We start from the raw sequence: 13,619 nt of genomic DNA on the forward strand, positions 1-13,619 counted from the left end.
TATTATGAAGATTAAGCGAAAATTCACTACGACATCAATACTCAGTCCAGAAAAATTAAAGTTTAAATCTTGAGAAACACCCGACACAAACTGTGCGTCGTTGACCCCCAATTCTATTTCATGGACCCCTAATTTTTTTTTGCAAACATGGACCCCTTGCAAGTTGTCGTAGACTCTTGCAAGACTCTATCTCAACATATCACCTTTGTAGACTGTTAGAGTCAGCTCTCTTTATCCTCAGGTTGTAGGTCCTTCATATAGGCCATCCCTTGGATTATGTTATCTTTTTGTAGCGTCCATGATTTTTTTAGTTTCTAGATGTTTTTCGAAGAAGATCTATGGCAATCGCCAGGTTTACAATATGTTCAGGTTTTTTACGACATATGTGCCCACACCATCTCAATTGCTTTTCCTTTACCTTACTATTCATATCGTTTACACCCAGGCATCCACGAATGAGTAAACTCCTTATTTTATCTCTCCAGTTGACCATCTAAGCATTCGCATTTCAGCAGTTTCTACTTACCTAGAGTAGGTTTTTATACATCGTCCAGCATTCGAAGCCGTAGAGGAATACGGGTCTGACAATTGTTTTTGATAACTGTAGTATTATAAAGCTATTTACTCCATATGTTTTGTAATCTTAAAAATAATATTTATGAAAAATTTATTTATATAACTTCATTAATTGATTATCCAGTCACTTTATGTTACTATCCGTTTTTACTTTAAGTTTGACTTGGTATATAAAACTTTTTCTTAATATTTTTTCTTGTGGTACTTTGTGGTACATTTTATAAACTTTATAAAATTAATTTACTTTGTTTTCAACACTTTTTTATTAAAACAATTTAACCTACCGGTTTCGACAGTAACTTTGTCATCACCAGGGTTTATTTTAATTCAAAAACCATTAAAATACTCTTTTTATTAAAATTTATTATGACACTGCGCCGATTCATTCCGCATCATTTTCAAACACTGTATTAGAAGCCAAGCTAAAATTTTAGTGTAACAGTAGATTTTGAAAAAATAGTGGTATTTACCAAGTAAAACTTGGTAAATACCACTATTGGCCATGAATTCAGTTGCTTCTTAATGGTGCGTTGTTATGGACGTGGCTCCTATGATTCAGTTGGCGGCGAATAGGTACGTACTGCCAGCTGCGTACTACGATTTCCATACAAATATGAAATGGGTTCTTTTTACACCACCCTTCGGATCACGTGTAGTTTTTGAATGCTCAGTAAGGGAAAGGTTAAAGCATCACGAAATGAAATAAATTCATGGACACTGTTTGATATAAACACGGTGGGCGCTGAATTATTTATTTATATGTTAGACATCAAAACTCGTCTGTAAAAACATAATAAATGTTATACCTTCTAAAAAACAATACCGGTAAAAATACTAAAGGAGGATACAATAACAATATTTATAGAATAAGTAGGCGTACTTCAAAAATGTAGAAAAGCACTGTGAAAAACATACTTTGTCTTACGCAAGAAATATAATTTCTTAGAAATTCCTTTATATTCTTTGAAGCATTTTATCCTAAGCACCAACAACAGTTTTTTCGATTTTCGAATAATGAAAACATTAAATCACAATCAATTTTTAAAGTATTCATATTTGTGGTAATAATAGTAATATGTAACATTTTACTTTTGATCGCTTCCGTGGTATAATGGTTAGCGTATTTAGCTTGACCGTGCTGCAGTTCCCGGGTTTGATTCCCAGGGGGAGACAAAAATAAGTGTGTCCAAATGCTTGTTCACAAATCTGAATTTCTCCAATTAGGTGTTATTTTTTAACATGTCAAAAAATAATGTAAAAAATAACTCCTGATTGGAGATGCTTCAGATGAATGTTGTAAATTAAATAATTTGTCAAATTATGAGCTTAAAATAAAATGTAGTTTTATGGCGTTTCTTACGTTTTTTAATATAATCCAGGATTTGGACCTCACATACAAATGAAACAGTTTTTGTTTATTAAAAAAAATCTTAGGTCGACCCACCACAGATGTCTCTCGTGTAGTCTATCGAGTTCATTAACTGTGTATCCAGTTTGATTAATATATCTAAAAGTGCCAAGAATTTGAATTGTGTGATTGTAAATCATAGATAGAAATAAATTAGTAAAATTACAAAAAAATTAGTTAGTAGTATTTTATCATGTTAGTATTTTTTTTATATAATTTTTTTGACATTTTAACATAGATGAAGAAGAATATAGAAGTCTGGGCATTTACTACACTGGGCATACTGCTTAAATTCTTGAAAGTTCTATATATATATATATATATATATATATATATATATATATATATATATATATATATATATATATATATATATATATATATATATATATTATATATATATATAAATATATATATATATATATATATATATATATATATATATATATATATATATATATATATATATATATATATATATATATATATATATTTATATATATATATATATATATATATATATATATATATATATATATATATATATATATATATATATATAAATATATATATATATATATATATATATATATATATATATATATATATATATATATATATATATATATATATATACATATATATATATATATATATATATATATATATATATATATATAAATATATATATATATATATATATATATATATATATATATATATATATATATATATATATATATATATATATATATATATATATATATATATATATATATATATACATATATAAATATGTATAAAATTCAATTTTTAAATAAAGTTCTTGAATCACTAGAATTTCACTCGAGATATCTATTAGTAAGATGAATGTTACACGTGTGTAAGTGATCACTTAAACCAGCCTATGACGGTTGTAAGCCTTGTAAATGAACAGACTTTATTTTACCATATTCTCTTCATATATGTTTATTTACATGTCAAAAAATAGTGCAAACTGTTTTATCACGATTTTGTTCAACTTGTCCACAGTTTCTCCGATGATCTGGGTCCCCAATCAGCTAGTGGGCGCTCCAGCCGGAACTGACGTCACAGTGGAGTGCCACACGGAGGCGCATCCTCGCGCCATTAGCTACTGGGTGTACGACAACGTCATGGTCCTACCCACCAAGAAGCATGGCATCACCACGACTGAAAACTCCTACAGGTATAATGATGTATAGAAATGTTATATTATTTATTGATTCGGCATTAACTTTGTGGAATTATTTTGTAATTAATGAAGATGAAAACATCTGTCGTTTTCGAAACTAGTCGGATATATAAATAAAACTCATGAAAGTGGTATATTCAAGTGTTTTATTTTAATAAAATTTACATATGTTCATGTATAATGTACATAGTTACAAATAGGACAAAAATCGATATTCAGTCTTAAATATTAATTAAAGATCGAATTACAGAGTTTCCATTAATTGATTCGGCAGTTACTTTGTGGTAATATCATATATCAATAATATAATTTACTTAATGATTACTTTATCTTAAAATGTATTGTGTTATGTGTTCCGTGTGATTTAAAAAAATCGGTTTTTGAAAATTATACGGAATGTATCAAAACACGTGTAACAAAAGATTATAAGAAAAAGTTGTGTTTGTAAAAATAATTGTAGAAGTTGTTAGTTGAAACAACGATTATTTTTCAATTTTTTACATCCAAAGCATGACCAGGAAAACTACATGAACATTTATATGTATTTAATTATAGATTTGGCGTTAGTTTGTAGAACTCCATTTTAATTTATGTATACATTTTTAAATCAAACACAGTTTTTTTGAGTCTACTCAGTTGTTTTTAATTGAAAAAAACATATAAAAATTAAAATGTAATAATTGTTTCCCCTCGTTATGGCATTTTCAAACGAATGTGAAGATTAAAGTCCATTGAATCATCACATTCGTTTGAAAATGCCATAACTAGGCGAAACATCTGTCACAGCATTAATTTTTATGTGTTTTTTTGTAATAATAATAATAATAATAAAACCCTTACCGCACCCCAATAGTGCATAGGGCACTGCTTCATATAAACGCAGTGTTATCTCGATCGATTACACATGAAGGAAAGGTAATCAGCCCTCCACTTCAAGTACCAGTCCAGTGTAATATTGAATAAATATTAGAGTGAAAAAATCACTTATATTTATTAAACCCCCCTGGGAATCGAACCCGGGACCTCCAGAACGGTAGCTGAGCATGCTGACAAAAAATTATTTTTATATTTATTTTATTTTTTTGTAATAAAATACAATTTAGTAGGATCAAAAATTCTTTGTTTGATTTAAAAATTAATAATGAAAATATTACTTTGTTTTAAAAATCACTAAAAATAGTTATTTTTAAAACAAAGTTTTGGTGATTTTTTTTTTAACAAACTTATACTTTGTTTTAAAATTACTGTAAATTTGAACAAATTTATAGTAATTTTAAAACAAAGTAACATTTTAATTATGAAATGGAAAATCACAAAGTTAGTGCTTCAAATGTAAATTATAAAAATTAATACAAAACATTTAAATAGTTCACAATGGAAAAGTTCAAAATTACCTAACTTTTTATACGAGTTCTGTTTTAGAAATAACTCGTAGCAAACCGCACATGATATCGATGTTAAATACGGATTCAATGCTAGTCGCTTTGGTTCTTGGAATTTCAATCTCATGTATGAAGTCCCTGAACGTCCAAAGCTCAAAGTTGATAACAAGGAAGTGATAGCGATAGTGGAAGAGAATCTTTCGCCAACTTTGATCAAACTCGATGCAGCTTTTGAAGTCAATCTCAAAATGACATTTACTTTTTTGGAACTATTACAAATTTATGCAGTAGCTCCGTAGTGTAATGGTCAACAATATAATGGCTACCGTACTGGTGCTGCTGAGCTCAATTTCTAGAGGGGATAGTATAAATAAAGCATTTTTATTCTGTCGTTATTATCCTGGACTGAAGCGGGGGGCTGATCACCATTCCTTAGTGTGTTACTGATCAAGATAACACTGCATTTATTCAATTCAATTCAATTCAATTTATTCAATAAAAAATAATATATACATAACAAACAATATTCAAGGCGTATATATTAAAAGTAAAAGTAAGCAAGAAGACTTAAAGGTGTAGAAGAATCCCGCTTCGGAAAACTCCTTCGGACACATGGAACAGATCAATATCCAATGTGATATTGTTCAACATAGCGGTAGCTCTTCCTACAGGCATAACCATCGGCAGTTTGGTCCTGTGTATAGGAATGTGAAACAATCTATGCCGACGCTGTCTTAGGTAACTATCGGGAACATATAGACCAATGCTCCGGATAATTTCAGGATTATCGATCATACCGCGCAACAATCGATAAAAATGCGTAATTAAATACACATTCCTTCTAGTCTCTAAACTATTGTAGCCAAGCATACCCTGGAGAAACTGGGTCGAGTAGAGCCAAGGATAATAGCCGTACTCTCTCATGTAGAGATACCTCAAAAACTTCTTTTGGACTTTCTCTACCATAAGAGAGTACTTAAGCTCTAAGTATATATGATGCAGTGCCCTATTTTATTTTATTTTTTTATTGGGTGTGAATGAGGGTTTGAAAAAAATTAAGTATATTTATATGAAGTAATGAAAGCAAAGATAGTCATGTTTTGAGCATAAATAGAACTTGAATCATTTATTAAAGCTTTCTTGTATTGACAAAGCTGTTATAACAATACAAAATAAAAAATGCTGATACCTTTTTATTTTTGCTATCATATTTTATTTATTTGGTATCCGACATTGTGAAAATTAGTATTTTAATATAGATAAAAGTGTGGAGCACATAATAAATGTATTTATTTTTGCCGGTAAAGTGAAGTGTTCTCGGGTACGATTCCCAGAGGATGTAAAATTTATTTAATATTAAGTGTTTTTCTAGACTGGGATCTTAAAGGATAAACTTTTATCCCTCACGTACATAAAATAATGCCGCTTTATCTTTACAAAAAATATTATTTTCAATATTGAAAGTCCCAAAAGTAACAACTATTTCCAAAAAAATAGCAATCAAGGGCGAAAAATACTTAAATCTAAAGAAAAATTCATCTTCCAGATACCAACATAAGTTTACAATACCAAAATGCAATACCAAACGATTCCAACAGAACTTTTAATATTTGGGAACCAAGTACTTCAATAACCTTCTTACAGATATACAAAAAAAATATGACATTAAAATTCTAAAAAATAAATCAAATGAATTATAAACATTGTAATCTAAGGAAGAAAATAAATAATTATAATAAATATAAAATATATTACGAGTGCAAACAAACATAAACTAAAAAAATAAGTGTAAGTTCCTCTACAAGCACAAAAGCTAAGTCTCTTTATTGGAGAGAACTGCATTATTTATTTTAAGATTGTAAAAGTAGAAATGGATAGAAAATTAATAAAAAGTACAAAAAAAACTTTTGTTACCATAATAAATAAAATAAAAATTTAAAATATTCTGCATCGAAAATAACAGTCTACTGCGAAGAGGATTAAAACTTGTATCTTGCTAATTAACCTCTTTTAATGCACTTTACATAACCAACCACTCCTGGCAAAACGTTCAGGGGATATAAAATTTACGGAGGTCCTAGTGTTTAGAATTCTAATGATGGTATACTGCAAGCTGCAAGCTGCAGAGCTGACGTCATTAAACTTGCGCAGTCGCCTCACCATCCCAACCTCGCTCTGGCACCTCGGGAACTCTAATTATTTACTAGCCACTATCAGAATGTGTTTCGGAAAATGGTGCCATGAAATATTTTAATGGCATTAAACTCATATAAACACATCAAAAAATGTTTAGAATTTCCAATTCTAGCCCTAAAACTATCTTGCATACTTCAGTTTTTCCTTAACGACATTTCCATTAGCTTTGTGGTGTATTTTACACATAATTTAATATGTATATGCGTTTATATATATATATATATATATATATATATATATATATATATATATATATATATATATATATATATATATATATATATATATATATATAAATATATATATATAAATATATATATTTATATATATATATATATATATATATATATATATATATATATATATATATATATATATATATATATATATATATATATATATATATATATATATATATATATATATATATATATATATATATATATATATATATATATATATATATATTATTATATATATATATATATATATATATATATATATATATATATATATATATATATATATATATATCCACCTCCGTTGTGTAATGGTCAGCATGCTCGCCTACCGTTCTGGAGGTCCCGGGTTCGATTCTCAGGGGGGTCTAATAAATTTATGTGATTTTTTCACTCTAATATTTATTCAATATTACACTGGACTGGTACCTGAAGTGGAGGGCTGATCACCTTTCCTTCATGTGTAATCGATCGAAATAACACTGCGTTTATATGAAGCAGTGCACTATGCACCATTGGGGTGTAGTAAGGGTTTTATTATTTAACCAACCACATTCGCCTCTTTCCTTCCTTTTTTACTTCATTTATTCACTCATTTGTGTGTTAAGTACTAAGTTTTATTTTATTTATGAAGAAATACTAAAATTAGAAATGTCTAGAAAATGAGTTTCATTATAATCAGATTCATCAAATTGATCAATCTGATGATATCGGAAACAACGAAATCCGTCACTGGTGAAATAAAACAAAATGCATTATTTATTCTGCAGTTCTAATACCAATAAACATACAAAGTACCTAATAAAAAAAGCACCAAAATGATGTAAATATTTTTTTGCTCTAAAGTGTTAAATGTACATAAGTATGTCATGTTTATTGGAGGCAAGCTGTAAAAACTATTGTTCCTATATTTCGAGGCACACACAGTGACGTATTATTATTTTTTTATTTGACATGGGATATCCCGAAGTTTAATATTATTTTATACAAATGGGTAGTTATCCATTATAAGATCGAGCCGATATTTCCCCTGGCCCAGAGATATATCCTACTGCGATGCTGCGTATCTTTATCTCGTGTTATTTATTTTGATCCATCCAATAATCCCCACGGCGATAACTCAAGCTAGAGGAGGGGGATCTCCGGAAAAGATGGATATTAAAACCCTCTTATGATTAATAGACCAAAAGTTCGTAACACTTGGTTTTTTTACGCACATTTACTTCTGCCAGTCGAGGGTAGCTTCCGCCTAACTTAAGGGTCCTGATTCTCGATGGGGGGCGTCGTTTCGATCAATGAATTATATTGACCGAGGAACTTTATCGAATATTTTACTACATTCGAAGATAAAAAGTCAAATTAAATATCCTTTCCGCTTCAGAAAAATACTTTAAAAAAAGGAAAAGTAGTTTCCTATTTCTTTTTATTTTTTAATCCTCCATTCGTAAAAGAGCAATTTCGGCAAACAAAATATATAATCATTATTTTTATTTTTTATTTATTATTTGCTTTAGAAAATTATCCTTGCCTATTATCAGCGGAGCCCCTTGTTAAATTTTACATGGGCTGGCTGGCGAGCCCCCTGTTAAATTAAGAGAAATGATTAAATAATAAATATTTATTTGATGTGTTCAATTATTTAATTTTCTTACATAAAAAATAAGTCGTATCTCTATTTTGTCGTTTGATGTGCAAATTTTTTGAAATATTTTTAATTATTACGCATTTTGGATAGTTGATACAAAATTATGTGTGTCGGGATGGTTTGGGCATGTAAATCGAATGGGTGAATAAAGAAAAGTGAAAAAAAATATGAGGTCAATGTGGTTGGTAATAGAATAATAATTATAATAAATTTGGATAACTTATATAGCGCCATTTTCGTAAAATAATACCTCAAGGGCGCTTCACTGTGAATGAATTGAGGAAAATATTATGGTGGAAATGATTTAGCAAACAAATGTGTTTTTAGAAGCAGAGGAAAACTTCGCATTATCGAGTATTTCGTATTTTCGAGAGTGGTCAGTACCATGACTTTGAGTTTGCCAACATTCATCAACAAATCACTTTAATTCCAGCAATCCAAACTTGTAGTTCTCTCATAAATTCAATTGAATTAATTGTATTGGATTTCTTATAATTCACCTAATAGGAAATAATCACTCATTTGATAAAATTAAAGGTCTAAATATATTAAACATATGCAATAGCGGACTTAAATTAGATAACTTAGAAATATTAGAAATAAAAAAGGCAATAATAATAATTTACAACTAATAAATAAACAAGTAAATATTTTTTCTAAAAGTCCGTTATTAAATATGTTTACAATCTCTCATCATCCCTGATCCCTTTTGACTGTGACTGCCAATCAACAAAAAAATAAAGCCACTTGAGATCTACTCGTTATCTACACTAGTTTTAGTATTAATTAGTCTTGATAAAGAAGCAGTTAGCTTCGAATTCGGTAGACATTATAATTAAATTATAATAAAATATTTACAATGATTAAAGAAAACACTTCGTTTTTTACCACTTGAGTTTTATTATAGACTACATGTTTCAGAAGTTAAACTTCCATCATTCAGGTCTGTATAATAATTATTATATAGACCTGAATGATGGAAGTTTAACTTCTGAAACATGTAGTCTATAATAAAGCTCAAGTGGTAAAAAACGAAGTGTTTTCTTTAATCATTGTAACATGTCTTACCACAAAGTTAATGCCGAAACAATAAATGAGATATACTTATATTGGTGGATTATAATCACATACGCCAAAAATATCTTTCTCAATTCATTTTTTTAGCTTATGTTTTTTAGCTTTAAGTTAATGCCGAAACAATAAATAAAATAAGTTACATTTTAATTGTTAAAATGAAAAATCCCAAAGTTAGTGCTTCAAATGTAAATAAAAATAATGGATTTATGTTTCCTTTGTTCCAGAGCACACATGAAATTGACAGTGCGCCAGCTTCAACTAGGTGATTTTGGAAACTATAAATGCATTTCCAAAAATTCTCTCGGAGAAACCGAAGGATCTATTAGATTATACGGTAAGCTTTTTAGTAAATTTATAGATTTAAACAGTAAATATATTTTTATATAAATTAAAAGCATTGTCAACTACGGCTTTACTATAATATATGGCTTTACTATCCGAAGCTTTAAAACTCCACTATGGTTCCGAATGCTGGACGATGTATGTATAACACCTACTCTAGGCAACCGAAACTGCTAAGATGTAAATCTTTAGATCAGCGGTCGTCACACTTTTCTGGTCAAGGGCCACATGAAACAATGTGAGGTATCACTGCGGGCCGCACACTTATGAATTGGGTATTATGTACGATAGCCGACTGTTACATGCTAGCTTCCAGCTCGAAGCTCCTATACATACTCCTAGCCAACCCCTACCCCTATCTAGCCATTTACAGGGCTTATGACCTGTCATTGGCTGGTTTAAGTGGCCACTTGATGCTATTCCCTGAAATAAATTAAAAATATTCTTTGTCTCTATCGAGATTTTAATTACTCAACATATTGTAAAAATAAAGTTAGTCGCAGTGCTAAAACAGTCAAAGATAATCTCTGTCTTAACTCAAAACAAATATTAATATCGGGTCATGTCAATTGAAAATGTAATTTAGAGTAACATCCGCAATTATCCGAATCATTTTTTATATCGAATTCGGATACGGATATTTTTTTATTTCGGATTTCCGAAAGATTTGGATATGGATAAAGATATCTGTATCATCCCTGATAAAAAAAGAAAGAAAAAACAGTTTATTATTCAAGATTTTTATTAGAACTACAAACATATTTTTTATGTAATTTTTATACGTAGTTTATAATATTATATTTAATCTACTAAAATTGTTTGCTTTATCGCGGGCCGCACAAATATCTGTAAAGATAAAGATATCTGTATCATCCCTGATAAAAAAAGAAAGAAAAAACAGTTTGTTATTCAAGACTTTTATTAGAACTACAAACATATTTTTTATGTAATTTTTATACGTAGTTTATAATATTCTATTTAATCTACTAAAATTGTTTGCTATATCGCGGGCCGCACAAATATCTGCCGCGGGCCGCAGTTTGACGACCAAGGGTTTAGATGGTTAACTGGAGTGTCCCTTGGAGTCAAAAAGACAGTTCACACATTCGCGGAAGCCAGGGTGTAACAGTTATTAATAGTCAGGTAGACAAAAGGCAACTGAGATAATATGGACACTAAGAATGCTGAAAACACGAATATATTGCAAACTAAGCAAACTCCATGGATTTTCTTCGAATGTCATCTAGTGGAAGACCAAAAAAAATCATGGATGCTGCAGAAAGATAACATGCTTCGTAGGCATGACTTAGGTGACGTTATCCAAGAAAGAAGGACCTACAACCGGAGGACGAGGAGAACTGATCCCAACAGTCTACAAAGACGATAAGTTGGGATGGAGTCAGGAAGAAGATAAAAAGCATTGTAAACTTTGCGGTTTAGTAATATAACACTCTCCTTATCATTCATTGTTCTCTTTGTGTAATACCACTTTAAAACATTGCTTTTTTGACTGCTGATATCAAAATTAGTTATTTTGATCATCAGGTCAAGTGTGTCCTATTTACATATGCAATATATATTTTTAAGAGATTTATAAGAGATTATATAAGAGAGAAAAATAAGATAAATCAACCACAGTTGCAATATTTTCTAAAGCGGACTTGAAGCTCAATTTGATTGGTTATTTGCTATGGGTAAGTCTTTATGAATTGCTTTACTAATATCTAATTTTTCAAGATTATCTCGACGAAGAGCAATTTAATTTACATGCAAAATTTTTGTGCCTGTTGATTTACGAGTAAGGATTTATTTTTGGATCGATTGAAGATAATGTTTTTAATATATCTTTCACAGAAATTCCAATGCCAACCCTTCCTCCGAAAGCAACGGAGATGAAGAGTAATTCAAACAAAGAAGGTAAGGTTTGATTTGTTCTGCATTTTTGTTTAGTAGTTAAATAACCAGTAAGACTAATTTATGCTATATATAAAAATAAAACACTTCTATGAGGCCACTTTTTCATTTATGAATTTTAACACGACTAGTTTCCAGAACTGTCTGCCTCCGTAGTGTAATGGAGTACTGGAGCCTCCGTAGTGGCTACCGTTCTGGAGGTCACGGGTTTGATTCCCAAGGGGGGTAAAATAAATATGTGATTTTTTTACTGTAATATTTATTCAATATTACCCTGGACTGGTACCTGAAGCGGAGGGCTGATCACCTTTCCTTCATGTGTAAACGATCAAGATAACACTGCGTTGATATGACGCAGTGCCCTATGCACCATTAGGGTGAGGATTATGTTTTATTTATTTACTAGCAAGTTTCTAATACTACTAAAGTTCTCATCAATATGTGAAAACAGAAAATTTGTACTGATTTTTTGTTTGTATTGGAGTAAAAATTCTAAATATTATATATTGCATTAATTCTCAAACAAAATTTTTATAATTTGCATATTTGTTGTGTTATAACGATCGCATTCATATCTTTGTTGGAATTAACAGATAGTGCTGCTATCTGTTACAAACTTGAAAGGTGAACCTCTCAATGTACAGTTTAATTCAAAAGGGTTTATAATTTAAATGGAACTTTGTTTTAAAATCACAATAACCCTATTTTTAGTGATTTTAAAACAAAATTATATTTTAATTATAATTTTTCAAAATTTTCAGTAGTGTGGTTGTCAATCAAACATAGAATATGATGAAGGTTATAAGTTCTTTTAATAGCCAGATTTACATATTCACCTTCGTCATTTTTGGGACATTAAAATATATATTTATGTTTGCATTTTCATTTTTTTATGAAAACATCGATAGTTATAAAAAAAATCATATTTAAACTATAGTGATTTTCGTCAAAGTAAATTTCAAATCAATATAAAATATAACTTAGATTAAAATTCGATAACAGGTTTGTACAAAATTAAGTTAAATGAAATTGTCAATTGAAAAAGTCTTTATTCATTTGCGTAGTCGTATTTTGTCGTAAATATTTGATGTCACGAAAATTTAAATGTTGATTTAAATATTTTAAGTTGTCAGTAAGTCAGTCATAATTTCATCTTATTACAATTGGCACAAAAATATTTTAAAAAAAAAACGAGACAAAAACCGAAATGTGAAATTCAGTAATCGAAACTCGATAAACGTTGATAAAGAAAATTATTTTATATTGAAGGTTTTTTGCAGATACTTTGTGCAAATTAAAAAAAAAAAACTTTGTAAAATAAAACTAAAACTTTCTTAATTTTTGGTATTGGTCCCCAACCAATTTCAATAAGAACCCTGCCATCTTTTGATATGTACATATCCATCCCTAAAGATACCAACGTTCTTGTCGAATCCGGTTGGAGAAAAGTACCATAAATAAAATTGGTTAAAAATAAAGTGCCAATTTTATTTTAAAAATATTATTTAACTTCAAATTTGCTTTAACTCACCCTTATCTGATCTCAATAGTGCATAGGGCACTGCACCAAATTGATGCACTGTTTATTTATCCGTTTATCATATGAAGACAAGGTGATCAGTCCTGC

The 13,619-nt window shown here is 29.3% G+C and overlaps 1 protein-coding gene across 3 annotated transcripts in view; it reads left to right on the forward strand.

Annotated features, from left to right (window-relative positions):
- Positions 1 to 13,619, forward strand: part of DIP-delta (Dpr-interacting protein delta) — a 117,717-nt gene that overhangs the window by 91,085 nt on the left and 13,013 nt on the right. For all 3 annotated transcript variants that reach the window (XM_088263740.1, XM_088263756.1, XM_088263748.1), the window contains exons 7-9: positions 3,017 to 3,191; positions 9,961 to 10,070; positions 11,933 to 11,995. In XM_088263740.1, coding sequence (XP_088119866.1) covers positions 3,017 to 3,191; positions 9,961 to 10,070; positions 11,933 to 11,995 — 348 coding nt within the window. The remainder of the gene's footprint in view (positions 1 to 3,016; positions 3,192 to 9,960; positions 10,071 to 11,932; positions 11,996 to 13,619) is intronic.

This window comes from Brachycentrus maculatus, unplaced genomic scaffold (assembly GCF_059751285.1).
Source record: "Brachycentrus maculatus isolate JH-2025_06_01 unplaced genomic scaffold, ASM5975128v1 h1tg000013l, whole genome shotgun sequence".
NCBI classification, from domain to species: domain Eukaryota; kingdom Metazoa; phylum Arthropoda; class Insecta; order Trichoptera; family Brachycentridae; genus Brachycentrus; species Brachycentrus maculatus.